The sequence below is a fragment of the Triticum aestivum genome, chromosome 3D, assembly GCF_018294505.1.
Source record: "Triticum aestivum cultivar Chinese Spring chromosome 3D, IWGSC CS RefSeq v2.1, whole genome shotgun sequence".
Lineage (NCBI taxonomy): Eukaryota > Viridiplantae > Streptophyta > Magnoliopsida > Poales > Poaceae > Triticum > Triticum aestivum.
In genome coordinates, this window is record NC_057802.1 from 425,778,731 (window position 1) to 425,804,827 (window position 26,097).

Sequence of the window (26,097 nt, forward strand, 5' to 3'; positions counted from 1 at the left end):
TTCAAAACAGCGGAATATCATCACCCGTGGTTCACTTGAGCATGAATTGAGTTCGGTCTCCTTATGAATTCAAGTTGGTAAAGAAGTGGACTTCGGAGCTTTCGCTACAACCCCTCCAAGGTGGGCAACTGTCTCATTTGACACTAGCACTTAAATAAAGAAAGGTAGGAAGTTCTCCCTCCCTCTAATGAAATGGGCTTCTTTAAATTAGACTCTGCGTAGATAGGATGCACCTAACCATACACTCAAAAATATGATAAAAAGAGTAAGAAAACTGACATATCGACCACAGTAAAGTCCTATAAGACCGACACGATACCTATGACAAAGGATTGAAGATTATGCTATCACTCATGTTAAAAAAACTCTCTAACCACCTGCTTTAACCATGTACACACCGCCTTCAACAGCGGTTGGTACTCCGCTACCTATAACAAAAAATAATAAGCTACAAAAGAGAAGAGCCTTTTTCATTAAAGACTAAATCATTTCTACATAGCCAAAGCCACCATAGTGTTTTAAATTTATTTGAGATACCGTTCAACAAATGATCAAAAATATTGAAAAAATAGGTGTTTGATTGTCTCGCCATGCATTGACGCTATTTGGATGACTGACCATGTAGAATGTTCAAGCTTGCATTGAAAAAAGAGGTGTTTGATTATCTCGTCATGAGTATAAAAACTATACTTCCGAAAATCCAATTCGGCTCTCGGATGCACGTGCTCCTGAGCCGGAAATAATTATTGAAATGTAAAAAAAATGGTTTCATAGTCACATCCAAACGTTACTTGTAAAAAAATTAGATGAAAAGGTTAAGCATTTTGATCTGCACAAAAAAAATTAAACACCAAATATTACATTTAAATTTGTTTTTCACTGATGCACTGCTACTCGCATGAAAATTATCGGTTATGCTTGCGGGTGCACTTCACTATGATCTCACCGAGATTAATGGATGCGGGTGCACACTCATATTATTCCACACATGCGGGTGCACTTCAATATGATCTCACCGAGATTCATGGATGTATCGAAGGTTTCCATCCGTTTATGTCGGTTCCATTAAACAATGGCAGTTCCTTTTGCTTTTAAAAACAAACAAACGAAACGACTGCAATCCATTAATAGACCACATTAACACGACTCGACAAAGCGTTCGTTGCTCCTTTAAAATGGTCTGAAAGAACCTCATTCTCAATCCTCCTGTCTAGAAGTCACGATCAATAGATACGCAGTCAAGCATGGCACTCAAGGAATTACTCATGTTCGTCACCCTCCTCTTCCTTCTCCTCCGAGCAGCCACGGCGAACCACCGGCACGAGAATGTCATCGACCGGTGCTGGCGTGGCCAGCCTAACTGGGCCACCGACCGGCAGCGGCTCGCCATGTGCTCCGTGGGCTTCGTGGGGAAGATGCGGCAGAACCGTGGCCACGGGGTGACCGCGTACACGGTCACCGACCCGAGCGACGACCCCGTGCGGCCCCGGCCCGGCACGCTGCGGTACGGCGCGACGGTGCTGCCGGGGAAGGTCTGGATCACCTTCCGGCCGGGCAGCATGCACATCAGGCTGGCGCAGCCGCTCTTCGTGAAGAGCTTCACCGCGATCGACGGCCGGGGCGCCGACGTGCACGTCGCGGGGGGCGCTGGCATCGTGCTCTACGAGGTGAGCAACGTGGTCATCCACGGGCTCCACGTGCACGGCATCCGCGCGCAGCCCCCCGGGCGGGTCGTCCGGCCCGGCGGCGCCGTGCAGAACATGGACGTCGGCGACGGCGACGCCATCCGGCTGCTGTCCAGCTCCAAGGTGTGGATCGACCACAACACGCTGTCGCGCTGCGAGGACGGCCTCCTCGACGTGACGCTCGGGTCCACGGACGTGACCGTCTCCAACAACTGGTTCCATGACCACGACAAGGTGATGCTGCTGGGCCACGACGACCAGCACGTCGCCGACCGCCGAATGCGGGTCACCGTGGCGTTCAACCGCTTCGGGCCCAACGTGAACCAGCGCATGCCGAGGATCAGGCATGGCTACGCCCACGTCGTCAACAACTTCTACGACGGGTGGAGGGAATACGCCATTGGCGGGAGCATGGGCCCCACTGTCAAGAGCCAGGGCAACCTGTTCATCGCCTCCACGGCGGAGAGTGCCAATGTTGGTACCGATTTATTTTTTAAAGACGATTTGAGAGTGGCGTTTGAATTGCCAGAGCTCGCCTTCTGATCTTGGTATGTTCTTTGCAGGTGACGAGAAGGATGCCGGTCGGACATGCCGCCGGGAAGGACTGGCATTGGCACTCCAGTGGGGACTCGTTTGAGAACGGCGCCGTCTTCAAGCAGACGGGCAGCAAGGTGCGCCCGAATTACAACAAGCACCAGGCGTTCCCGGCGGTGAGCGCCAGCGAGGTGAGATCGCTGACCAAGGACGCCGGTGCTCTGAGGTGCTCCGCCAGGGCCGCGTGCTGAACGGAGAGGATAAAGACGTCCATTGGAGTGTGTTACACTTTGAATATAATGTACTTGCTGATGGAGCTTATAGCTGTAAAAATGGCTGCGATTTTACTTCCTTTGTTTCTTTTTACTCCGCATATTAGATTTGGCTCAAGTCAAATTTATAAGTTTGACCAAATTTAAAGATCCATAAAACCATTTAAATATTACTATATGAAAGTATATGCAATGACGTTCTAATGATATTGATTTGTTACTATGAATGTTTTACGTTTCTTTTTAGTATTCCCTTGCGTCCCTTGCAAGCTCTTTTACCAACCGCTAACACGATCTTGCCTTCGCATAATTCCTCGAGTTCACCATGGAAAACCAAAGAAGCAGTCGTCGCTTTAACTGGATTCTCGAATAGAAATTTCGCCTCTTTTGTTTTGGGGTACTACCGCCTTTCTTTTTCTCGGTGCACTAGAAGAACGCTGAAGGTATGGACAGAAGAGACATCCAGTGGACAGCAAACTGGCTCACACTAAAGCAATCTGAACGAATAATACAGAATGACTCGGCGCTTCCATATGTACATGTTTAACGACGACTAAGGGGAAGCAGAATACCGACGACCCGACGGAAAAAAAAAAAACACATACAACACCACTCTATCAAAGTACAGCACTGTCAACAATGTCAGGTCGCTGCAGATATGTGCATCTCGCTGTTCTTTTAACGGAAAATGTGAAAAACTCTAGGTGTTGTTTCCGCACTCTCAAGGGCACACGAATCTAGGGGTGATGATAGCCCTTTCCTTTCTGATCATGGTTGCGCCTTACTTGTCCAGAAAGGCCTTCAAACAAAACGGTGGGTAAGAATCCTGCTCCAAGAGTTCAAATGTCATGTATGCATCATGATGCTGACAACACCAATTAGTGAAATCTCAATTAAAGTCGATTAGTAACTTCCAGAAAGAAATGTTTCCTTTTGTAAGTAAAATAGCAATATTTGTAAAAATTATCTTAGATGGGCTAGAAAATGACTTAACGAGTTATACAAGTCATGCAGAATCATGACTGATAATGAGGAAAACAAAGACAGGATTAGTGCTATAGTATATTACCTTGTCAACTTCCTGCTGTAGATATTGTCTAACCACGGTTGACTGCTGTATAACTCTCTCCAATGATGAATATGCTGGTAGATTAGCATGTGCTGCCATTGATCACCAAACAAACATCAAAATACGATCATATATGCAGGTTATGGTACCAGAAGCTAAAGAGGGTATCTTAGAGCGTACCGAGAATAGCCCGATTCAAGCTATCTGCAACATTCTGCCTATACTCTGGGGCTAGTAGATGAAACATAGGTGACTTCTCAGGCTCTTCATAAGCTAGGAGGGCCATAAAGTCCTGCACAACAACACAAGGATCTCCATAGTTACTCACGCACAACAAAATCAAAACATCCCCATAAGGGACATGCTAAAGAAGTTGCATATAACTGGTTGAATGGTGCTTCTCTACTTCAACCATATGCAACTCATGTTGCGTTCAGTATATCTAGCAGCACCCGGTATCGGTGATGATAATGGGCTACTTCTCCGTACTTGGGCAACACAAATGATCATGTTGTATTGATAGTATGTGACAAGCTAAAACTAATTCAATGCGAATATCATGCTGAAACTGGATCTGTTGTAATCATTAAACATAATGAAACCACATCGTAGTCTGGCAAATTCAACAAAGATGGTAATATCAATCAGAATCCAGATGACTACAGCACAGGAGAAATTTCAAGTGGTCTGGCATCCGTGCTGTTTTGATATATCCTTCCATATGATTGCATAATATCTCATGTATCACAGACAACCAAATTCCTACTAGTATATGAAAACGAGATTTGAAGTTGTCTAATAAGTCTAGGGTTATAAAAAGTTATACCTCTAATTTCTCAACATACTTGGAAACTTTACCAAAGGGTGTCAACTTTTTCTGGCCAAACTCAAGTGCTTCTGTGCTGCCAGTCAAAAATAGCCAGATTAATAAAACCATATAACCCAATTTCCCACCTCCAAAATAAATTCGGCCAGTTACCATTTTCTGGAACGAATTAGCTCAATGAAGTGAAGACTTATAAGATCAAAATGTAAATCCATGTCATTCTCTAGCAAGTTGGGCGCCAACTCTTCTGTCAGTTCTATGGCCTTCACGGCATCCCCTTCCACCACAAAATTTAAGATCGCTGAAACAAAATCCCAACACAGCATTAGAATATGAGATGCAAATAGCCCATGCATGTAGACAAATGGGGATGGAAATGGTCATTTTGTAAAACTGACATACTCCATATTGTCAGGAATTCATGATATGTAAGCTCAGATACATTTAAGATCTAGTTCAACCACGATTATTTCAAAGGCACTACAGAAGAACAAAGGGAGCAAACAAGAGCTAGCGTTAAAAAGAAACTATAATGAAAGTATCCCCAAAAAATCAAAAAATGTAAAACATAAAGGAATTACCCTCAGGCCTCAGGTTTACTTAGGTATAACTAAGCAGCCTAATGTGACATGGTAAATCAAATCAATAGGTTAAAGTGCATGATAGAACTTGTATTTCTAATGGTGTCAAGTGTCAACAGGAATCACATCCAGACACTAGTAACAAAGTACAAATGACAGTGAACAACAATCATGTCTGAATTGGCTACATGTTGATATCCCATCCGCCAAATGAAGTGCAGTTCCATACTTGAATTGACCAGTTGATTCAGTAGGAGTATTTCAGTTAACAGAATTAGTAATTAGTACTATTGATACACATCTTTTCTTATAAGACGAAAATGGACTTCCTTCATCATCTTTAATTAACATTGACATTGTAATGGACAGGTTTGAACGAATATAAGAATACAAAAATGGGAAAGTTAATGTACACCAGAACTGCAAGAAATTTGCAGAAATATAGAGAGGTTCCTTGTATGCAATTTAACAAGTACTCCCTCCGTAAAGAAATATAAGAGCATTTAGATCACTACTTTAGTGATAGTAGTGATCTAAACGCTCTTATATTTCTTTACGGAGGGAGTAATACACAATTACACATCCCTAAACAATACCAATAAAAGATTAAGTATTGACCTGCAAATATATATACCTTTACGTTTATCCACATCTACAGTATAATCAACAGGTAACTTTAGCCCAGTGCTGGATAGGAAGGTCTCTGCGGTCTCCTTAAAACAATTGTGCATAAGATAAGATAGCACTATGTTGCGAACATCGTTATCGCTGACAGACTGCGGTTAAAACAAATTTCAATGTCAATAGCAGGCTATTACCAAAAGTAAGATGAAAGCATAATAATATCATCAAAATTTAGGGAGAATAACTCTAGTCATCTGCCTCAACAACGGTAATAGGTTATTTCCTTAAGTGAATTTGGCAACGCCGAGGCAACTTTATACTCATTTCAGCAAGCATAGCTGCATTTATTATCCATGGGCACAGTGAGATAACAGTGCTCTCTTACCTAGTAGTGTCCAAATTCCTATTTTTTGTGTATATTAATAGCATAAAAGCATTTGTGAAATTACAAATGACAAATGAATATGTTCCAATAGAAAACAAATATGCTTATCGCTGACGTGCTTTAATAGTTGTGAAATTACAAATGACAACTGAATATGTTCAACAAAGGGTAAGGACTCAGGGGAGATTCTTTCACAGAACGATTCCCTATTGAGATGCAGGCATCTAGTAGAGTTGTAGTTTCAGGGAGGGTGCACGCTTGGAAATTAAGGCGTTGTCAGAGTTCGCAAATGCATGAACATGGGTCGGCATGGGTATCTAAGCAGCAAAGCATATCTATATGGATCGGGCATCTAGTGGCAAAAAGAAGGAAAGTGGTAATGAGGTGACGTGATCCGCCAGCAATCGCTACATTGCGGTAGACTGGTGGCCCTCAACCAATAGCAAGCACAGGACAGCAAAGGTTGGGCTGCAAATGTTTAATTTCAGGCCACCGATAAGATTGAGGTAATAAATATGGCATTGGGGTTTCGCCAGAATTAATGGCACGTAAATTCATGGATTCAGTAAAACATCAGGTATACTTTTTCTACTGACCGGATATTGTTTTAACGTCACTTCTACTACTTCTGTGTTTACCATAAGGGCAATACTACTTAGAGCACTCTATAAGTCTCCATTGACAGAATACCAGATTAAGAAGCATGTACAAGTGGTTCAATACTCTGCAACCTGCACTCATGTTGTTGAACACTAAACTGGCATGCTGCGGAATCGCCCCGATAGAGCGACCCGCTAATCACTCAGAAAGCTCCCTATGCCGCATACCGCCAAGCAGAGCGTCTCTTTGATTCCACTGGACCGTAGGGTGCCTTATCGACAAAGTTCCAATCTCTTGTTCACTAGAAACCCACGCAATTGACGAAGTCCCAATCTTCTGCACTACAAGCCACCTTATTATCGACAAAGAATCGATCTCTCTTTGTTCCTACCACAACAACCTCATCCCCAAAGTTTGGACCTTCTCTCACTAAAAAAACCCTAGCACGAGCAGATCATCCAGTCCAGGCAGTCCAGTACACGGAAATCTACGCAAACGAATCCATTAGCCGAACACGAAGCAATGGGTACTCGGAAGGAATTCCGCACGGACGGGGGGAAATCACAAGAGCCCCCCACCTACCTCGCCGCCCCATCTCCAATACCAAACGGATTCGCGAACGAACAATAGCCAACACCGGAACCGAGGAAGTTAAACGAGTGGTGGGGGGAGGGGGGGGGGGGGGGGGGGGGGGATGAGGAGCGTGGAGAGCGAGCGTACTGCGTCCTCGTAGAGGCGGGGATCCAGGTCCATCATGGCGGAGGAGAGGTCCAGGAGGTCGGCGCCGGACGCTAGGAGGGGAGGCGGGCGCTGCCTGCCGCTGGGGGAGCCGAGATTCCCCAAAAAGGGTTTTTTCTATTCTAATTTTTCTTTGTTTCCTCCTTTTCTTTGCCTGGATGCTCTTCAGGGCCCGTGGTGACGGCGCATGGGAGGACTTTTGTTTTTGCCCTAGTAGGACTAGAGAAGTGCTGAGAGTTCGTCAGTTCTACGAGGTTTTTTCTCAAAGGAGAAGTGAAAAGAAATTACAGGATTATTAGGAAAAGATTCTACTATACCACAATTCTAGATTAAAATCACCGTTCATTCATTTACTCATAAAAATTTGAAATTTCCGCCGATACAATGCTTAAAATAGGGGGACTTGAAACCAGACTTTAAATAGTAACTCTTCACTAACGCCCATCTTGGCTAACCGATGTGACGCTTCGTTTCCAGAATGGGGCAGTGCTCTGCGCTAACGCGCCGACCCAGTTTTTCGGTCGGTCACATCTGGTGCGTCAGATTCTGTTGTTACCCATCGTCAGATCTGGCCCTTTGCATCTTTTTTTTTCTTAAACAAAACGGCATCCAATCCAAAACAGTACCACTGGACATCGGCGACGCTCGAGGCCGGACCTTGAAGCCCCCGCCGCCCCCGCCGCCGGTCGTCGTCCCCTTGAAGCATCACCAGCTCACCACTGGTCACTGTCCCCGCCGCCGGTAGTCGTCCTCGCAGCATTCGTGCTCGCCGGTTCTAGCAGGACCTCGTCGCAGCACCATGTCGTCGTTCTGTAGCAACATCGAATGCCCGACCCTTTCGTTGTTACAACAATTAGCCACCGCCATCATAGCACCGCCATGCCGTCGACCGCAGCTCCCGGTGTTGCCGCTCACACCATCGTCACCATGTCGGCGCCCAGTAGAAGCTTTTTTCCTTGCCGATTGAAGCTTTTTCCTTGCCGGTTGAAGCTTTTTCCATGGTTAAAAGTTTTTCTTCCATGCCCATTTGAAGCTTTTCCATGGTTGAAGCTTCTTTGCCGGTTGAAGCTTTTCTGTTGCCGATTGTAACATTTTCTTCTGCGGGATGCATCTTCCTGGTCGCTGGTAGCAGTCGTCTGCCTCGACGGCCAAAAAAATCACCGTCGCTGATGCGGCAAAAATGGCCACTAGTTGTAGCTTTTTCGCGAGCGATTGCAACTCTGGCGCATGAGGTTGCAGCTTCCACGCCCCACCGCCCGTCGTCGCAGCCCCGATGCTTACCGTCGCCGTCCACAGCTTCACCTTCGCCGCTTGCATAAAAAATGGTCAGCGAGTTGTAGCTTTTTCGTTTGCTGGTAGTAGCTGATGTCTACTACGCAACTTTATTCTTGTAGACACGTGTTGGGCCTCCAAGCGCAGAGTTTTGTAGGACAGTAGCAATTTTTTCTCAAGTGGATGACCTAAGGTTTATCAATCTGTGGGAGGCGTAGGATGAAGATAGTCTCTCTCAAACAACCCTGCAACCAAATAACAAAAAGTCTCTTGTGTCCCCAACACACCAAATACAATGGTAATTTGTATAGGTGCACTAGTTCGGCGAAGAGATGGTGATACAAATGTAATATGGATAGTAGATATTGAGTTTTGTAATAAGAACAATAAAAACAGCAAGGTAGCAATTGATAAAACGGAGCACAAACGGTATTGCAATGCTTGAGGCCTAGGGTCCGTACTTTCGCTAATGCAATCTCCCAACAATGCTAATATAATTGGATCATATAACCATCCCTCAACGTGCGATGAAGAATCACTCCAAAGTTCCTATCTAGCGAAGAACATAAGAAGAAATCGTTTGTAGGGTACGAAACCACCTCGAAGCTATTCTTTCCGATCGATCTATCCAAGAGTTCGTACTAAAATAACACCAAAAAAATTCAGATTCATAATACTCAATCCAACATAAAGAATCACAAAGAGTGCCCCAAGATTTCTACCGGAGAAACAAAGACAAGAACGTGCAGCAACCCCTATGCATAGATTACCCCAATGTCACCTCGGGAATCCGCGAGTTGAGTGCCAAAATATACATCAAGTGAATCAATATGATACCCCATTGTCACCACGAGCATTCATTTGCAAGACATATATCAAGTGCTCTCAAATCCATAAAAGTATTCAATCCGATAAAACAAAATCTCAAAGGGAAAACTCAATTCATCACAACAAGATAGAGAGGGGCAAACACCATATGATCCGACTATATTAACAAAGCCCGTGATACATCAAGATCGTGACATCTCAAGAACACGAGAGAGAGAGAGAGAGAGATTAAACACATAGCTACTGGCACAAACCCTCATCCCCGAGGGTGGATTACTCCCTCCTCATCGTGGTGGCCCCCGGGATGATGGAGATGGCCACCACTGATGATTCCTCCTCCGGGAGGGTGCCAGAACGGGGTCTAGATTGGTTTCTTGTGGCTGCAGAGCCTTGCGGCGACGGAACTTCTGATCTAGGGTAACCCCGAGGGTTTTTGGAATATTTGGTGATTTATAGGGCAAAGAGGGGGTGCGGGAGGCCACCGAGGTGGGCACAAACCACCTGGGCACGCCTGGGCCCCTCGGGGCACCCCCCAGGTGCTTCTCTGGTCCAATGGATGTCTTCTGGTCCATAAAAAATCCATAAAAAGTTTCGCGGTGTTTGGACTCCGTTTGATATTGATTTCCTGCGATGTAATAAACAAGCAAAAGACAGCAACTGGCACTGGGCACTGGGTCAATAGGTTAGTCCTAAAAAATGATATAAAGTTGCCATAAAATGATTGCAAAACATCCAAGAATGATAATATAACAGCATGAATACTTCATAAATTATAGATACGTTGGAGACGTATCAGTAGCTTTTTTCTTCTGCAGGATGCATCTTCACGGTCGCATGTAGCAAAACACATCGCCGGTTGTAGCCGGACGAGAAGTTGGTTGTAGCAATTTGTGATGCCGGTTGTAGCTCGCAGCTCCGGTGATGTCCCATCCCATCCCATGTCAGGTGCATCCCCATCGTCGCAACTTCTTGTGCCTTGGGTGTGCCTCGCCGTCACAATTATGCAACTCGTCCACCGGAGCTGGCAAAACTGCTGGACCTGGAGATGTTGCGCTGGGAGATAAGTCGGAGCTGCAGATAAGTGGTGGTCGTCCGCGTGAAGAAATCGCTGGTCGTGCGGCTGACGACCTCACCAGCGAGATTGAGCTGCAGCGGGTAGGGATCGATGCGGGGGTAGACGGCGGTCTCACTGGCGAGATTGGGCTGCAAGGGGCAATGCGGGGCTCATCTCGCATGGATCCACGGCTGGAGGTTGAAGAAAGAAGAAAGGAGAAGAGCAGTTCTGCCCGCGGGCCCAACCATCTACACACGTCTCGCGGGGAATGGGTGTTCCATGGGTGCGTGAACGAGCGTGGTGTTGGAGCCGGCCGAAAGTTCGACTGGCCTGCTGGCTCCAAACGTTTTCCTTCCAGAACACCGCGCCCATCTAACGTGAAATTATTGTCTTTCCGAAGCAAGGTCTTCGCATCTTCTACCGCAGGTCCAGTGCCTGACAAATTCCTCCTCGGGTCTTTGAGCATACCCATTATTCCTTTGCAATCTATCTCAATAATCAACTTCTGAATGTCCCTCTCGATGGCTAGTTGAGTCGCACGTTCCACAATCCATCCATCCCTTAAAGGAATGGAGCAAGGGAGAAAATTTTATCTTTGATCCCAATTTCAAATGAAAACCAGACTTTATGGCCGACTTTGACCTCTTTTGTGAACTCCTATGCACAAAGAACCATACCAAGGTCTTTAGGGCTTGCCCAATGGTATGCCTCAACCTACAGCTATGTACAACAAGCTAGGCTCGGATGCCACACGCTGGCACGCATATACAACTTGCAGATGACATGTAAAACATGTAGAGGAGGCACATTCCTTTGCCGTGGAAGTGAAGAAAAGGGAGAAAAGGCGAAACGGGACAGATGGGCACATATAGTTTCTCATGTCCACTGGCCATCATGTGCTCGCTTCGCTTCGACGACTGTGACAATTGGTCTTCCCATCCTTGAGCACAACGACGACATATCCAACCTTGATGAGCGCGCCCGGGTGTTTCCATGGCACAGATGAGCTAACGGTGGTGTGTGGACTACATGATGATAGCTAATATAATAAATCAATAATCTTGTGTTGTGGTTTTATATGTGAGAGATGCATAAGCTAACATGCACGCAAACTCCATTGACAAATATGTTTTTATTATTAGAAACCTAAGAACGCATCCACAACTGCTAAGACCTAAGAAGTCATTAAGGTAAAATCCATCCATAACATTACGATCTATGGGTCATCTTTACCCCCATATGCATGGACTCCTAAACTCACATTCGATAATATCTGTCACACTCCGACTGCCTTGTGCATAGTTATCTCAACATACCACTTACCCTAAAGTGTGATCCACACACGTGCACGCTCATATAATGAGCACCAAAGGACAATAACATATCATAATATGTAATCATATCAATCACAATAGATCACCAATCACCATAGGACAAAAAATGATCTACTCAGACATAATAGAAGTGCAGAAAATCATCGGTAAAAAAATTGTCGCATCAAAACACCATGTGTTAAGTAGGTGATTTACAAAGGTTTATGGGTGTATGGAACGCCGTGGCGAGGGTAGAGATGGCGATGGAGATGATGGTAAAGTTGATGGGAGCAATGGAGACAATGTTGGTGATGATGATTCCCCCAGCGGCACTCCGACACCACCAAAAGATAGAGGGGAGAGACCCCCCTCCATCTTCTTCCTTGGCCTTCTCCCTAGGTGGGAGAAGGTTTCCCCCTTTGATCAAGTCAACCAAACATCTAGGTTTAACATAACCATGTGTTCCCCATGTTGTGGTTTGCATGTGTATTCCTAGCATAATCTTTTTTTTCTATTATCATGTTTTTAAAATCCTTCAAACATAAGGAACCATCCATGTCTTGTGGCAATCCTGTGATCAACATCATCTTAAGCATGGACAAGGGAAGTCGTAGCAACCAGCTGCTTCAACATGATGAAGCAAATATGCCCTAGAGGCAATAATAAAGTTGTTATTTATATTTCCTTATATCATGATAAATGTTTATTATTCATGCTAGAATTGTATTAACCGGAAACTTAGTACATGTGTGAGTACATAGACAAACAGAGTGTCCCTAGTATGCCTCTACTTGACTAGCTCGTTAATCAAAGATGGTTAAGTTTCCTAGCCATAGACATGTGTTGTCATTTGATGAACGGGATCACATCATTAGAGAATGATGTGATGGACAAGACCCATCCGTTATCTTAGCACTATGATCGTTTAGTTTTTTGCTATAGCTTTCTTCATGACTTATACATGTTCCTATGACTATGAGATTATGCAACTCCCGAATACCGGAGGAACACTTAGTGTGCTATCAAACGTCACAACGTAACTAGGTGATTATAAAAATGCTCTACAGGTGTCTCCGATGGTGTTTGTTGAGTTGGCATAGATCGAGATTAGGATTTGTCACTCCGTGTATCGGAGAGGTATCTCTGGGACCTATCGGTAATGATCATCACTATAAGCCTTGCAAGCAATGTGACTAATCAGTTAGTTGCGGGATGATGCATTACGGAACGAGTAAAGAGACTTGCCGGTAACGAGATTGAACTAGGTATGTGGATACCGACGATCGAATCTCGGGTAAGTAACATACCGATGACAAAGGGAACAACGTATGTTGTTATGCGGTTTGACCGATAAAGATCTTCGTAGAATATGTGGGAGCCAATTGTTGGAAATATGCCCTAGAGGTAAAATAAAATGGTTATTATATTTCCTTGTTCATGATAATTGTCTATTGTTCATGCTACAATTGTGTTATCCGGAAATCGTAATACATGTGTGAACACATAGACCATAACATGTCCCTAGTGAGCCTCTAGTTGACTAGCTCGTTGATCAATAGATGGTTACGGTTTCCTGAACATGGACATTGGATGTCATTGATAACGGGATCACATCATTAGGAGAATGATGTGATGGACAAGACCCAATCCTAAGCATAGCACTAGATCGTGTAGTTCGTTTGCTAAAGCTTTTCTACTGTCAAGTATCATTTCCTTCGACCATGAGATCGTGCAACTCCCGGATACCGTAGGAATGCTTTGGGTGTACCAAACGTCAGAACGTAACTGGGTGGCTATAAAGGTGCACTACAGGTATCTCCGAAAGTGTCTGTTGGGTTGGCACGGATCGAGACTGGGATTTGTCACTCTGTGTGACGGAGAGGTATCTCTGGGCCCACTCGGTAATGCATCATCATAATGAGCTCAATATGTGACTAAGTAGTTAGTCACGGGATCATGCATTACGGAACGAGTAAAGTGACTTGCCGGTAACAAGACTGAACGAGGTATTGGGATACCGACGATCGAATCTCGGGCAAGTAACGTACCGATTGACAAAGGGAATTGTATATGGGATTGCTTGAATCCTCGACATCGTGGTTCATCCGATGAGATCATCGTGGAACATGTGGGAGCCAACATGGGTATCCAGATCCCGCTGTTGGTTATTGGCTAGAGAGCTGTCTCGGTCATGTCTGCATGATTCCCGAACCCGTAGGGTCTACACACTTAAGGTTCGATGAAGCTAGGGTTATAAGGAAGATTTGTTTGTGATTACCGAATGTTGTTCGGAGTCCCGGATGAGATCCCGAACGTCACGAGGAGTTCCGGAATGGTCCGGAGGTGAAGATTTATATATGGGAAGTCATCATACGGTCACCGGAAGTGTTCGGGGGTATGCCGGTATTGTACCGGGGCCACCGAAGGGGTTCTGGGGGTCCACCGGGAGGGTCCACCTGCCCCGGAGGGCCTTATGGGCTGTAGGTGGAAGGGAACCAGCCCCTAAGTGGGCTGGGCGCCATCCCCCCTAGGGCCCATGCGCCTAGGGTTGGGGGGGACCCTAAAGGGGGCGCCCCCCTTGCTTGGGGGGCAAGCCCCCTCCCCCTTGGCCGCCGCCCCCCCTCTAGATCTCATCTAGAGGGGCCGGCCCCCTTCCCCCTTCTCCCTATAAATAGAGGGGTGGAGGGAGGTCTGCAGTACCACATCCAAGGCGCAGCCCCTCCCCTCCCCAACACCTCTCCTCCTCCGCGTGAGCTTGGCGAAGCCCTGCCGGAGAACTGCCACTCCATCACCACCACGCCGTCGTGCTGCTGTTGGAGCCCTCTTCCTCAACCTCTCCCTCCTCCTTGCTGGATCAAGGTGCGGGAGACGTCACCGGGCTGCACGTGTGTTGAACGCGGAGGTGCCGTTGTTCGGCGCTAGGATCGGAATCTACCGCGATCTGAATCGCTACGAGTACGACTCCCTCATCCGCGTTCTTGCAACGCTTCCGTCTCGCGATCTTCAACGATATGAAGATGCACTCTCCTCTCTCTCGTTGCTAGTTACTCCATAGATTGATCTTGGTGATGCATAGAAAATTTTTAATTTCTGCTACGATCCCCAACAGTGGCATCATGAGCTAGGTCTATGCGTAGTTTCTATGCACGAGTAGAACACAAGTTGTTGTGGGCATCGATTTTGTCAATTTACTTGCCGTTACTAGTCTTATCTTGATTCGGCGGCATCGTGGGATGAAGCGGCCCGGACCGACCTTACACGTATGCTTACGTGAGACAGGTTCCACCGACTGACATGCACTAGTTGCATAAGGTGGCTAGCAGGTGTCTGTCTCTCCCACTTTAGTCGGATCGGATTCGATGAAAAGGGTCCTTATGAAGGGTAAATAGAAATTGGCATATCACGTTGTGGTTTTGGCGTAGGTAAGAAACGTTCTTGCTAGAAACCTATAGCAGCCACGTAAAAATTTGCAACAACAATTAGAGGACGTCTAACTTGTTTTTGCAGCAAGTGTCATGTGATGTGATATGGCCAGAAGGATGTGATGAATGATATATGTGATGTATGAGATTGATCATGTTCTTGTAATAGGAATCACGACTTGCATGTCGATGAGTATGACAACCGGCAGGAGCCATAGGAGTTGTCTTAATTTATTTATGACCTGCGTGTCAACTGGAACGTCATGTAATTACTTTACTTTATTGCTAACCGTTAGCCATAGTAGTAGAAGTAATAGTTGGCGAGACAACTTCATGAAGACACGATGATGGAGATCATGGTGTCATGCCGGTGACGATGATGATCATGGCGCCCCGAAGATGGAGATCAAAAGGAGCAAAATGATATTGGCCATATCATGTCACTATTTGATTGCATGTGATGTTTATCATGTTTTACATCTTATTTGCTTAGAACGACGGTAGCATAAATAAGATGATCTCTCGCTAAAATTTCAAGAATTGTGTTCCCCCTAACTGTGCACCGTTGCTAAAGTCCGTTGTTCCGAAGCACCACGTGATGATCGGGTGTGATAGGTCCTAACGTTCGCATACAACGGGTGTAAGCCAGATTTACACACGCAATACACTTAGGTTGACTTGACGAGCCTAGCATGTACAGACATGGCCTCGGAACACGAAAGACCGAAAGGTCGAACATGAGTCGTATAGAAGATACGATCAACATGAAGATCTTCACCAATGATGACTAGTCCGTCTCACGTGATGATCGGACACGGCCTAGTTGACTCGGATCATGTATCACTTAGATGACTAGAGGGATGTCTGTCTGAGTGGGAGTTCATTAATAATTTGATTACATGAACTTAATTATCATGATAGTCTAAAATCTTTACGATATGTCTTGTAGATCAAATGGCCCACGCTAATGTCAACCTCAACTTCAACGCGTTCCTAGAGAAAACCAAGCTGAAAGACGATGGTAGCAACTATACGGACTGGGTCCGGAACTTGAGGATCATCCTCATAGCTGCCAAGAAAGCATATGTCCTTGAAGCACCGCTAGGTGAAGCACCCGTCCCAGCAAACCAAGACGTTATGAACGCTTGGCAAACACGTGTTGATGATTACTCCCTGGTTCAGTGCGGCATGCTTTACAGCTTAGAACCAGGGCTCCAAAAGCGTTTCAAGCAGCACAGAGCATATGAGATGTTCCAAGAGCTGAAAATGGTTTTCCAAGCTCATGCCCGGGTCGAGAGATATGAAGTCTCCGACAAGTTCTACAGTTGTAAGATGGAGGAGAATAGTTCCGTCAGCGAACACATACTCAAAATGTCTGGGTTGCACAACCGCTTGTCTCAGCTGGGAGTTAATCTCCCGGATGACGCGGTCGTTGACAGAATCCTCCAGTCGCTTCCACCTAGCTACAAGAGCTTTGTGATGAACTTCAATATGCAGGGGATGGAGAAAACCATTCCTGAGGTATATTCGATGCTGAAATCAGCGGAGGTGGAGATCAAAAAGGAACATCAAGTGTTGATGGTGAATAAGACCACTAAGTTCAAGAAAGGCAATGGTAAAAAGAGCTTCAAGAAAGACGGCAAGGGAGTTGCCGCGCCCGGTAAGCAAGCTGCCGGGAAGAAGACAAAGAATGGACCCAAGCCTGAGACTGAGTGCTTTTATTGCAAGGGAAACGGTCACTGGAAGCGGAACTGCCCCAAGTACTTAGCGGACAAGAAGGCCGGCAACACCAAAGGTATATGTGATATACATGTTATTGATGTGTACCTAGCAAGCGCTCGTAGTAGCTCTGGGTATTTGATACCGGTGCGGTTGCTCATATTTGTAACTCAAAGCAGGAGCTGCGGAATAAGCGGAGACTGGCGAAGGACGAGGTGACGATGCGCGTCAGGAATGGTTCCAAGGTTGATGTGATCGCCATCGGCACACTACCTCTACATTTACCTAGGGGATTAGTTTTAAACCTCAATAATTGTTATTTAGTGCCAGCTTTGAGCATGAACATTGTATCTGGATCTCGTTTGATGCGAGATGGCTACTCATTTAAATCCGAGAATAATGGTTGTTCTATTTATATGAGAGATATGTTTTATGGTCATGCCCCGCTGGTCAATGGTTTATTCTTAATGAATCTCGAACGTGATGTTACACATATTCATAGTGTGAATGCCAAGAAATGTAAGGTTGATAATGATAGTCCCACATACTTGTGGCACTGCCGCCTTGGTCACATTGGTGTCAAACGCATGAAGAAACTCCATGCAGATGGACTTTTGGAGTCTCTTGATTATGAATCATTTGACACGTGCGAACCATGCCTCATGGGAAAAATGACCAAGACTCCGTTCTCCGGAACAATGGAGCGAGCAACCAACTTATTGGAAATCATACATACTGATGTGTGCGGTCCAATGAGCGTTGAGGCTCGCGGTGGCTATCGTTATGTTCTCACCCTCACTGATGACTTGAGTAGATATGGGTATGTCTACTTAATGAAACACAAGTCTGAGACCTTTGAAAAGTTCAAGGAATTTCAGAGTGAGGTTGAGAATCAACGTGACAGGAAAATAAAGTTCTTACGATCAGATCGTGGAGGGGAATATTTGAGTCACGAATTTGGCACACACTTAAGGAAATGTGGAATTGTTTCACAACTCACGCCGCCTGGAACACCTCAGCGTAATGGTGTGTCCGAACGTCGTAATCGCACTCTATTGGATATGGTGCGATCTATGATGTCTCTTACCGATCTACCGCTATCATTTTGGGGTTATGCTTTAGAGACTGCCGCATTCACTTTAAATAGGGCTCCGTCGAAATCCGTTGAGACGACACCGTATGAATTATGGTTTGGGAAAGAAACCTAAGCTGTCGTTTCTTAAAGTTTGGGGATGCGATGCTTATGTCAAGAAACTTCAACCTGAAAAGCTCGAACCCAAGTCGGAAAAATGCGTCTTCATAGGATACCCTAAGGAAACCATTGGGTATACCTTCTACCTCAGATCCGAAGGCAAGATCTTCGTTGCCAAGAACGGGTCCTTTCTGGAGAAAGAGTTTCTCTCGAAAGAAGTAAGTGGGAGGAAAGTGGAACTTGATGAGATGACCCCTCTCGAACCAGAAAGTAGCGCAGCACAAGAAAATGTTTCTGTGGTGCCTGCACCGACTAGAGAGGAAGTTAATGATGACGATCATGATCAAGTTACCACTGAACTTCGTAGGTCCACAAGGACACGTTCCGCACCAGAGTGGTACGGCAACCCTGTCCTGGAAATCATGTTGTTGGACAACGGTGAACCTTCGAACTATGAAGAAGCAATGGTGGGCCCAGATTCCAACAAATGGCTTGAAGCCATGCAATCCGAGATAGGATCCATGTATGAAAACAAAGTATGGACTTTGACAGACTTGCCCGATGATCGGCGAGCGATAGAAAATAAATGGATCTTTAAGAAGAAGACGGACGCGGATGGAAATGTTACCATCTATAAAGCTCGACTTGTCGCTAAGGGTTATCGACAAGTTCAAGGAGTTGACTACAATGAGACCTTCTCACCCGTAGCGAAGCTGAAATCCGTCCGAATCATGTTAGCAATTGCCGCATTCTACGATTATGAGATATGGCAAATGGACGTCAAAACGACATTCCTTAACGGCTTCCTTAAGGAAGAATTGTATATGATGCAGCCGGAAGGTTTTGTCGATCCTAAGAATGCTGACAAGGTATGCAAGCTCCAGCGCTCAATCTATGGGCTGGTGCAGGCATCTCGGAGTTGGAACATTCGCTTTGATGAGATGATCAAAGCGTTTGGGTTTACACAGACTTATGGAGAAGCCTGTGTTTACAAGAAAGTGAGTGGGAGCTCCGTAGCATTTCTCATATTATATGTTGATGACATACTATTGATGGGAAATGATATAGAATTCTTGGAAAGCATAAAGGCCTACTTGAATAAGTGTTTTTCAATGAAGGACCTTGGAGAAGCTGCTTACATATTAGGCATCAAGATCTATAGAGATAGATCGAGACGCCTCATAGGTCTTTCACAAAGCACATACCTTGACAAGATATTGAAGAAGTTCAATATGGATCAGTCCAAGAAGGGGTTCTTGCCTGTATTGCAAGGTGTGAGATTGAGCACGGCTCAATGCCCGACCACGGCAGAAGATAGAGAAAAGATGAGTGTCATCCCCTATGCCTCGGCCATAGGGTCTATTATGTATGCCATGCTGTGTACCAGACCTGATGTAAACCTTGCCGTAAGTTTGGTAGGAAGGTACCAAAGTAATCCCGGCATGGAACACTGGACAGCGGTCAAGAACATCCTGAAGTACCTGAAAAGGACTAAGGATATGTTTCTCGTTTATGGAGGTGACGAAGAGCTCGTCGTAAAGGGTTACGTCGATGCTAGCTTCGACACAGATCTGGATGACTCTAAGTCACAAACCGGATACGTGTATATTTTGAATGGTGGGGCAGTCAGCTGGTGCAGTTGCAAGCAAAGCGTCGTGGCGGGATCTACATGTGAAGCGGAGTACATGGCAGCCTCGGAGGCAGCACATGAAGCAATCTGGATGAAGGAGTTCATTGCCGACCTAGGAGTTATTCCCAATGCATCGGGGCCGATGACTCTCTTCTGTGACAACACTGGAGCTATTGCCCTTGCCAAGGAGCCCAGGTTTCACAAGAAGACCAGGCACATCAAGCGTCGCTTCAACTCCATTCGTGAAAATGTTCAAAATGGAGACATAGATATTTGTAAAGTGCATACGGATTTGAATGTCGCAGATCCGTTGACTAAACCTCTTCCACGGGCGAAACATGATCAACACCAGAACTCTATGGGTGTACGATTCATCACAATGTAACTAGATTATTGACTCTAGTGCAAGTGGGAGACTGTTGGAAATATGCCCTAGAGGCAATAATAAAATGGTTATTATTATATTTCCTTGTTCATGATAATTGTCTATTGTTCATGCTATAATTGTGTTATCCGGAAATCGTAATACATGTGTGAACACATAGACCATAACATGTCCCTAGTGAGCCTCTAGTTGACTAGCTCGTTGATCAATAGATGGTTACGGTTTCCTGACCATGGACATTGGATGTCATTGATAACGGGATCACATCATTAGGAGAATGATGTGATGGACAAGACCCAATCCTAAGCATAGCACTAGATCGTGTAGTTCGTTTGCTAAAGCTTTTCTAATGTCAAGTATCATTTCCTTAGACCATGAGATCGTGCAACTCCCGGATACCGTAGGAATGCTTTGGGTGTACCAAACGTCACAACGTAACTGGGTGGCTATAAAGGTGCACTACAGGTATCTCCGAAAGTGTCTGTTGGGTTGGCACGGATCAAGACTGGGATTTGTCACTTCGTGTGACGGAGAGGTATCTCTGGGCCCACTTGGTAATGCATCATCATAATGAGCTCAATATGTGACTAAGTAGTTAGTCACGGGATCATGCATTACGGAACGAGTAAAGTGACTTGCCGGTAACGAGATTGAACGAGGTATTGGGATACCGACGATCGAATCTCGGGCAAGTAATGTACCGATTGACAAAGGGAATTGTATACGGGATTGCTTGAATCCTCGACATCGTGGTTCATCCGATGAGATCATCGTGGAACATGTGGGAGCCAACATGGGTATCTAGATCCCGCTGTTGGTTATTGGCTAGAGAGCTGTCTCGGTCATGTCTGCATAATTCCCGAACCCGTAGGGTCTACACACATAAGGTTCAATGACGCTAGGGTTATAAGGAAGATTTGTATGTGATTAACGAATGTTGTTCGGAGTCCCGGATGAGATCCCGGACGTCACGAGGAGTTCCGGAATGGTCGAGAGGTGAAGATTTATATATGGGAAGTCATCATAGGGTCATCGGAAGTGTTCGGGGGTATGCCGGTATTGTACCGGGGCCACCGAAGGGGTTCAGGGGGTCCACCGGGAGGGTCCACCTGCCCCGGAGGGCCTTATGGGCTGTAGGTGGAAGGGAACCAGCCCCTAAGTGGGCTGGGCGCCATCCCCCCTAGGGCCCATGCGCCTAGGGTTGGGGGGGAACCCTAAAGGGGGCGCCCCCTTTGCTTGGGGGGCAAGCGCCCTCCCCCTTGGCTGCCGCCCCCTCCTCTAGATCTCATCTAGAGGGGCCGGCCCCCTTCCCCCTTCTCCCTATAAATAGAGGGGTGGAGGGAGGGCTGCAGTACCACATCCAAGGCGCAGCGCCTCCCCTCCCCAACACCTCTCCTCCTCCGCGTGAGCTTGGCGAAGCTCTGCCGGAGAACTGCCACTCCATCACCACCCCGCCGTCGTGCTGCTGTTGGAGCCCTCTTCCTCAACCTCTCCCTCCTCCTTGCAGGATCAAGGTGCGGGAGACGTCACCGGGCTGCACGTGTGTTGAACGCGGAGGTGCCGTTGTTCGGTGCTAGGATCGGAATCTACCGTGATCTGAATCGCAACGAGTACGACTCCCTCATCCACGTTCTTGCAACGCTTCCGTCTCGCGATCTCAACGGTATGAAGATGCACTCTCCTCTCTCTCGTTGCTAGTTACTCCATAGATTGATCTTGGTGATGCGTAGAATTTTTTTAATTTCTGCTATGATCCCCAACACCAATATGAGCATCTAGGTTCCGCTATTGGTTATTAACCGGAGATGTGTCTCGGTCATGTCTACATAGTTCTCGAACCCATAGGGTCCGGACACTTAACGTTCGATGATGATTTGTATTATGAGTTATGTGATTTGATGACCGAAGTTTGTTCGGAGTCCAGGATGAGATCACGAACATGACGAGGAGTCTTGAAATGGTCGAGACATAAAGATTCATATATTGGACGATGTTATTCGGACACCGGATGAGTTCCGGGGTTACCAAATAAATATCAGAGTGTCGGTGGGTTATCAGAACCCCCCCGGGAACTAATGGGCCTCTATGGGCCTTAGTAGGAAGAGAGGACGGGCCAGGAGGGGCTGGCCGCACCCCCTTGGGTCCGAATTGGACTAGGGGAAGGGGGCGCCCCCCCTTTCCTTCCCTTCCCCCTCTTCCTTCCTTCCCCCTCTTTCCCTTGTGGTGGAATCCTACTAGGACTAGTAGTCCTAGTAGGACTACCCTCCTTGGGCGCGCCCCTAGGGCCGGCCGGCCTCCCCCTCCCTCCTTTATATACGTGGGGAGGGGGGCACCCTAGAACACACAAGTTGATCTTTTAGCCGTGTGCGGTGCCCCCCTCCACAGTTACACACCTCGGTCATATCATCGTAGTGCTTAGGCGAAGCCCTGCGTCGGTAACTTCATCATCACCGTCGCCATGCCGTCGTGCTGACGGAACTCTCCCTTGGCCTCAACTGGATCAAGAGTACGAGGGACGTCATCGAGCTAAACGTGTGCTGAACACGGAGGTGCCGCACGTTCGGTGCTAGGATCGGTCGGATCGTGAAGACGTACGACTACATCAACCGCGTTGATAAAACGCTTCTGCTTTCGGTCTACGAGGGTACATGGACACACTCTCCCCGCTCATTTCTATGCATCACCTAGATAGATCTTGCGTGATCGTAGGAATTTTTTGAAATACTGCGTTCCCCAACAGTGGCATCCGAGCCAGGTCTATGCGTAGATGTTATATGCACGAGTAGAACACAAAGAGTTGTGGGCGATAATAGTCATACTGCTTACCAGCATGTCATACTTTGATTTGGCAGTATTGTTGGATGAAGCGGCCCAGACCAACATTACATGACCGCATTCATGAGACTGGTTCTACCGCCGTGCTTCGCACACAGGTGGCTAGTGGGTGTCTGTTTCTCCAACTTTAGTTGAATCGAGTGTGACTACGCCCGGTCCTTGTTGAAGGTTAAAACAACACACTTGACGAAAAATCATTGTGGTTTTGATGTGTAGGTAAGAACGGTTCTTGCTAAGCCCGTAGCAGCCACGTAAAACTTGCAACAAAGACGTCTAACTTGTTTTTGTAGGGCATGTTGTGATGTGATATGGTCAATACGTGATGATATATAAATTGTTGTATGAGATGATCATGTTTTGTAAGAGTTATCGGCAACTGGCAGGAGCCTTATGGTTGTCACTTTATTGTATGAAATGCAATCGCCATGTAATTGCTTTACTTTATCACTAAGCGTTAGCGATAGTCGTAGAAGCAATAGTTGGCGAGACGACAACAATGCTTCGATGGAGATCAAGGTGTCAAGCCGGTGACGATGGTGATAATGACGGTGCTTTGGAGATGGAGATCAAAGGCACAAGATGATGATGGCCATATCATATCACTTATATTGATTGCATGTGATGTTTATCCTTTATGTATCTTATTTTGCTTAGTACGGCGGTAGCACTATGAGATGATCTCTCACTAAATTTCAAGGTATAAGTGTTCTCCTTGAGTATACACCGTTGCGACAGTTCGTCGTGCTGAGACACCACGTGATGATCGGGTGTGATAAGCTCTACGTTCAAATACAACGGGTGCAAGCCAGTTTTGCACATGCAGAATACTCGGGTTAAACTTGACGAGCCTAGCATATGCAGATATGGCCTCGGAGCACTGAGACTGAAAGGTCGAGCATGAATCATATAGTAGATATGACCAACATAGTGATGTTCACCATTGAAAACTACTCCATCTCACGTGATGATCGGACATGGTTTAGTTAATTTGGATCACGTGATCACTTAGATGATTAGAGGGATGTCTATCTAAGTGGGAGTTCTTAAGTAATATGATTAATTGAACTTTAATTTATCATGAACTTAGTACCTGATAGTATTTTGCATGTCTATGTTGTTGTAGATCAATGGCCCATGCTACTGTTCCTTTGAATTTTAATGCGTTCCTAGAGAAAGCTAAGTTGAAAGATGATGGTAGCAATTACATGGTCCGGGTCCGTAACTTGAGGATTATCCTCATTGCTGCACAGAAGAATTACGTCCTGGAAGCACCGCTAGGTGCTAGGCCTGCTGCAGACGCTACTGATGACGTTAAGAACGTCTGGCAGAGCAAAGCTGATGACTACTCGATAGTTCAGTGTGCCATGCTTTACGGCTTAGAACCGGGACTTCAATGATGTTTTGAACGTCATGGAGCATATGGGATGTTCCAGGAGTTGAAGTTAATATTTCAAGCAAATGTCTGGATTGAGATATATGAAGTCTCCAATAAGTTCTACAGCTGGAAAATGGAGGAGAATAGTTCTGTCAGTGAACATATACTCAGAATGTCTGGGTACCACAACCACTTGACCCAACTGGGAGTTAATCTTCCTGATGATAGTGTCATTGAAATAGTTCTTCAATCACTACCACCAAGCTACAAAAGCTTCGTGATGAACTATAATATGCAAGGGATGGATAAGACAATTTCCAAGCTCTTTGCGATGCTAAAAGTTGCCGAGGTAGAAATCAAGAAGGAGCATCAAGTGTTGATGGTCAACAAGACCACTAGTTTCAAGCAAAGGGCAAAGGGAAGAAGGGGAACTTCAAGAAGAACGGCAAGCAAGTTGCTGCTCTAGTGAAGAAGCCCAAGTCTAGACCTAAGCCTGAGACCGAGTGCTTCTACCGCAAAGGGATTGGTCACTGGAAGCGGAACTGCCCCAAGTATTTGGTGGATAAGAAGGATGGCAAAGTGAAAGGTATATTTTATATACATGTTATTGATGTGTACCTTACTAATGCTCGTAGTAGCGCCTGGGTATTTGATACTGGTTCTGTTGCTCATATTTGCAACTCGAAACAAGGGCTACGGATTAAGCGAAGATTGTCTAAGGACGAGGTGACGATGCGCGTGGGAAATGCTTCCAAAGTCGATGTGATTGCCGTCAGCACGCTACCTCTACATCTACCTTCGGGATTAGTTTTATACCTGAATAATTGTTATTTGGTGCCAGCGCTAAGCATGAACAATATATCTGGATCTTGTTTGATGCGAGAAGGTTATTCATTTAAATCAAAGAATAATGGTTGTTCTATTTATATGAGTAATAGCTTTTATGGTCATGCACCCTTGATGACTACTCGATAGTTCAGTGTGCCATGCTTTACGGCTTAGAACCGGGACTTCAACGACGTTTTGAACGTCATGGAGCATATGAGATGTTCCAGGAGTTGAAGTTAATATTTCAAGCAAATGTCCGGATTGAGAGATATGAAGTCTCCAATAAGTTCTACAGCTGCAAAATGGAGGAGAATAGTTCTGTCAGTGAACATATACTGAAAATGTCTGGGTATCATAATCACTTGACTCAACTGGGAGTTAATCTTCCGGTTGATAGTGCCATTGACAGAGTTCTTCAATCACTGCCACCAAGCTACAAAAGCTTCGTGATGAACTATAATATGCAAGGGGTGGATAAGACAATTCTCGAGCTCTTCGCGATGCTAAAGGCTGCGGAGGTAGAAATCAAGAAGGAGCATCAAGTGTTGATGGTCAACAAGACCACTAGTTTCAAGAAAAGGGTAAAGAGAAGAAGGGGAACTTCAATAAGAACGGCAAGCAATTTGCTGCTCAAGTGAAGAAGCCCAAGCTGGACCTAAGCCTGAGACTGAGTGCTTCTACTGCAAAGGGACTGGTCACTGGAAGCGGAACTGCCCCAAGTATTTGGCGGATAAGAAGGATGGCAAAGTGAAAGGTATATTTGATATACATGTTATTGATGTGTACCTTACTAATGCTCGTAGTAGTGCCTGGGTATTTGATACTGGTTCTGTTGCTCATATTTGCAACTCGAAACAGGGACTACAGATTAAGCGAAGATTGGCTAAGGACGAGGTGACGATGCGCGTGGGAAATGGTTCCAAAGTCGAT

General features: G+C 45.8%; 2 protein-coding genes across 3 annotated transcripts; one reads left to right on the forward strand and one right to left on the reverse strand.

Annotated features, from left to right (window-relative positions):
- The first annotated feature begins 1,216 nt into the window (after positions 1–1,216).
- LOC123074828 (probable pectate lyase 4) lies at positions 1,217–2,669 on the forward strand. Its single transcript, XM_044497567.1, has 2 exons — positions 1,217–2,159; positions 2,249–2,669. The coding sequence occupies exons 1-2, from the start codon at positions 1,245–1,247 to the stop codon at positions 2,468–2,470; spliced, it is 1,137 nt and encodes a 378-aa protein (XP_044353502.1). The 5' UTR covers positions 1,217–1,244; the 3' UTR covers positions 2,471–2,669.
- A 288-nt stretch (positions 2,670–2,957) lies between these two features.
- On the reverse strand, positions 2,958–7,522 carry LOC123079354 (glucose-induced degradation protein 8 homolog). 2 transcript variants are annotated; one of them, XM_044502117.1, is made up of 7 exons: positions 7,297–7,522; positions 5,602–5,743; positions 4,540–4,687; positions 4,387–4,462; positions 3,741–3,852; positions 3,561–3,652; positions 2,958–3,317 (listed from the first exon to the last, which is right to left on the reverse strand). In XM_044502117.1, exons 1-7 carry the CDS (start codon positions 7,330–7,332, stop codon positions 3,273–3,275), a joined length of 651 nt encoding a protein of 216 aa, XP_044358052.1. In that variant the 5' UTR covers positions 7,333–7,522; the 3' UTR covers positions 2,958–3,272. The 2 variants fall into 2 exon arrangements, with proteins under 2 accessions (XP_044358052.1, XP_044358053.1); XM_044502118.1 differs by having other exon boundaries at positions 2,958–3,290; positions 7,297–7,459.
- Positions 7,523–26,097: the final 18,575 nt, after the last annotated feature.

What these genes read in the sequence shown, in the direction of transcription:
- LOC123079354 (XM_044502117.1), bottom strand. Translation starts at nt 7,332, where the DNA reads ATGATGGACCTGGATCCCCGCCTCTACGAGGACGCA. An exon ending in CCCGCCTCTACGAGGACGCA is followed by an intron (nt 5,744 to 7,296) that starts GTACGCTCGCTC and finishes TTTTAACCGCAG; the next exon opens with TCTGTCAGCGATAACGATGT. An exon ending in AGTATGTTGAGAAATTAGAG is followed by an intron (nt 3,853 to 4,386) that starts GTATAACTTTTT and finishes GTTGTTGTGCAG; the next exon opens with GACTTTATGGCCCTCCTAGC.
- LOC123074828 (XM_044497567.1), top strand. Translation starts at nt 1,245, where the DNA reads ATGGCACTCAAGGAATTACTCATGTTCGTCACCCTCCTCTTCCTTCTC. An exon ending in CCACGGCGGAGAGTGCCAAT is followed by an intron (nt 2,160 to 2,248) that starts GTTGGTACCGAT and finishes TGTTCTTTGCAG; the next exon opens with GTGACGAGAAGGATGCCGGT.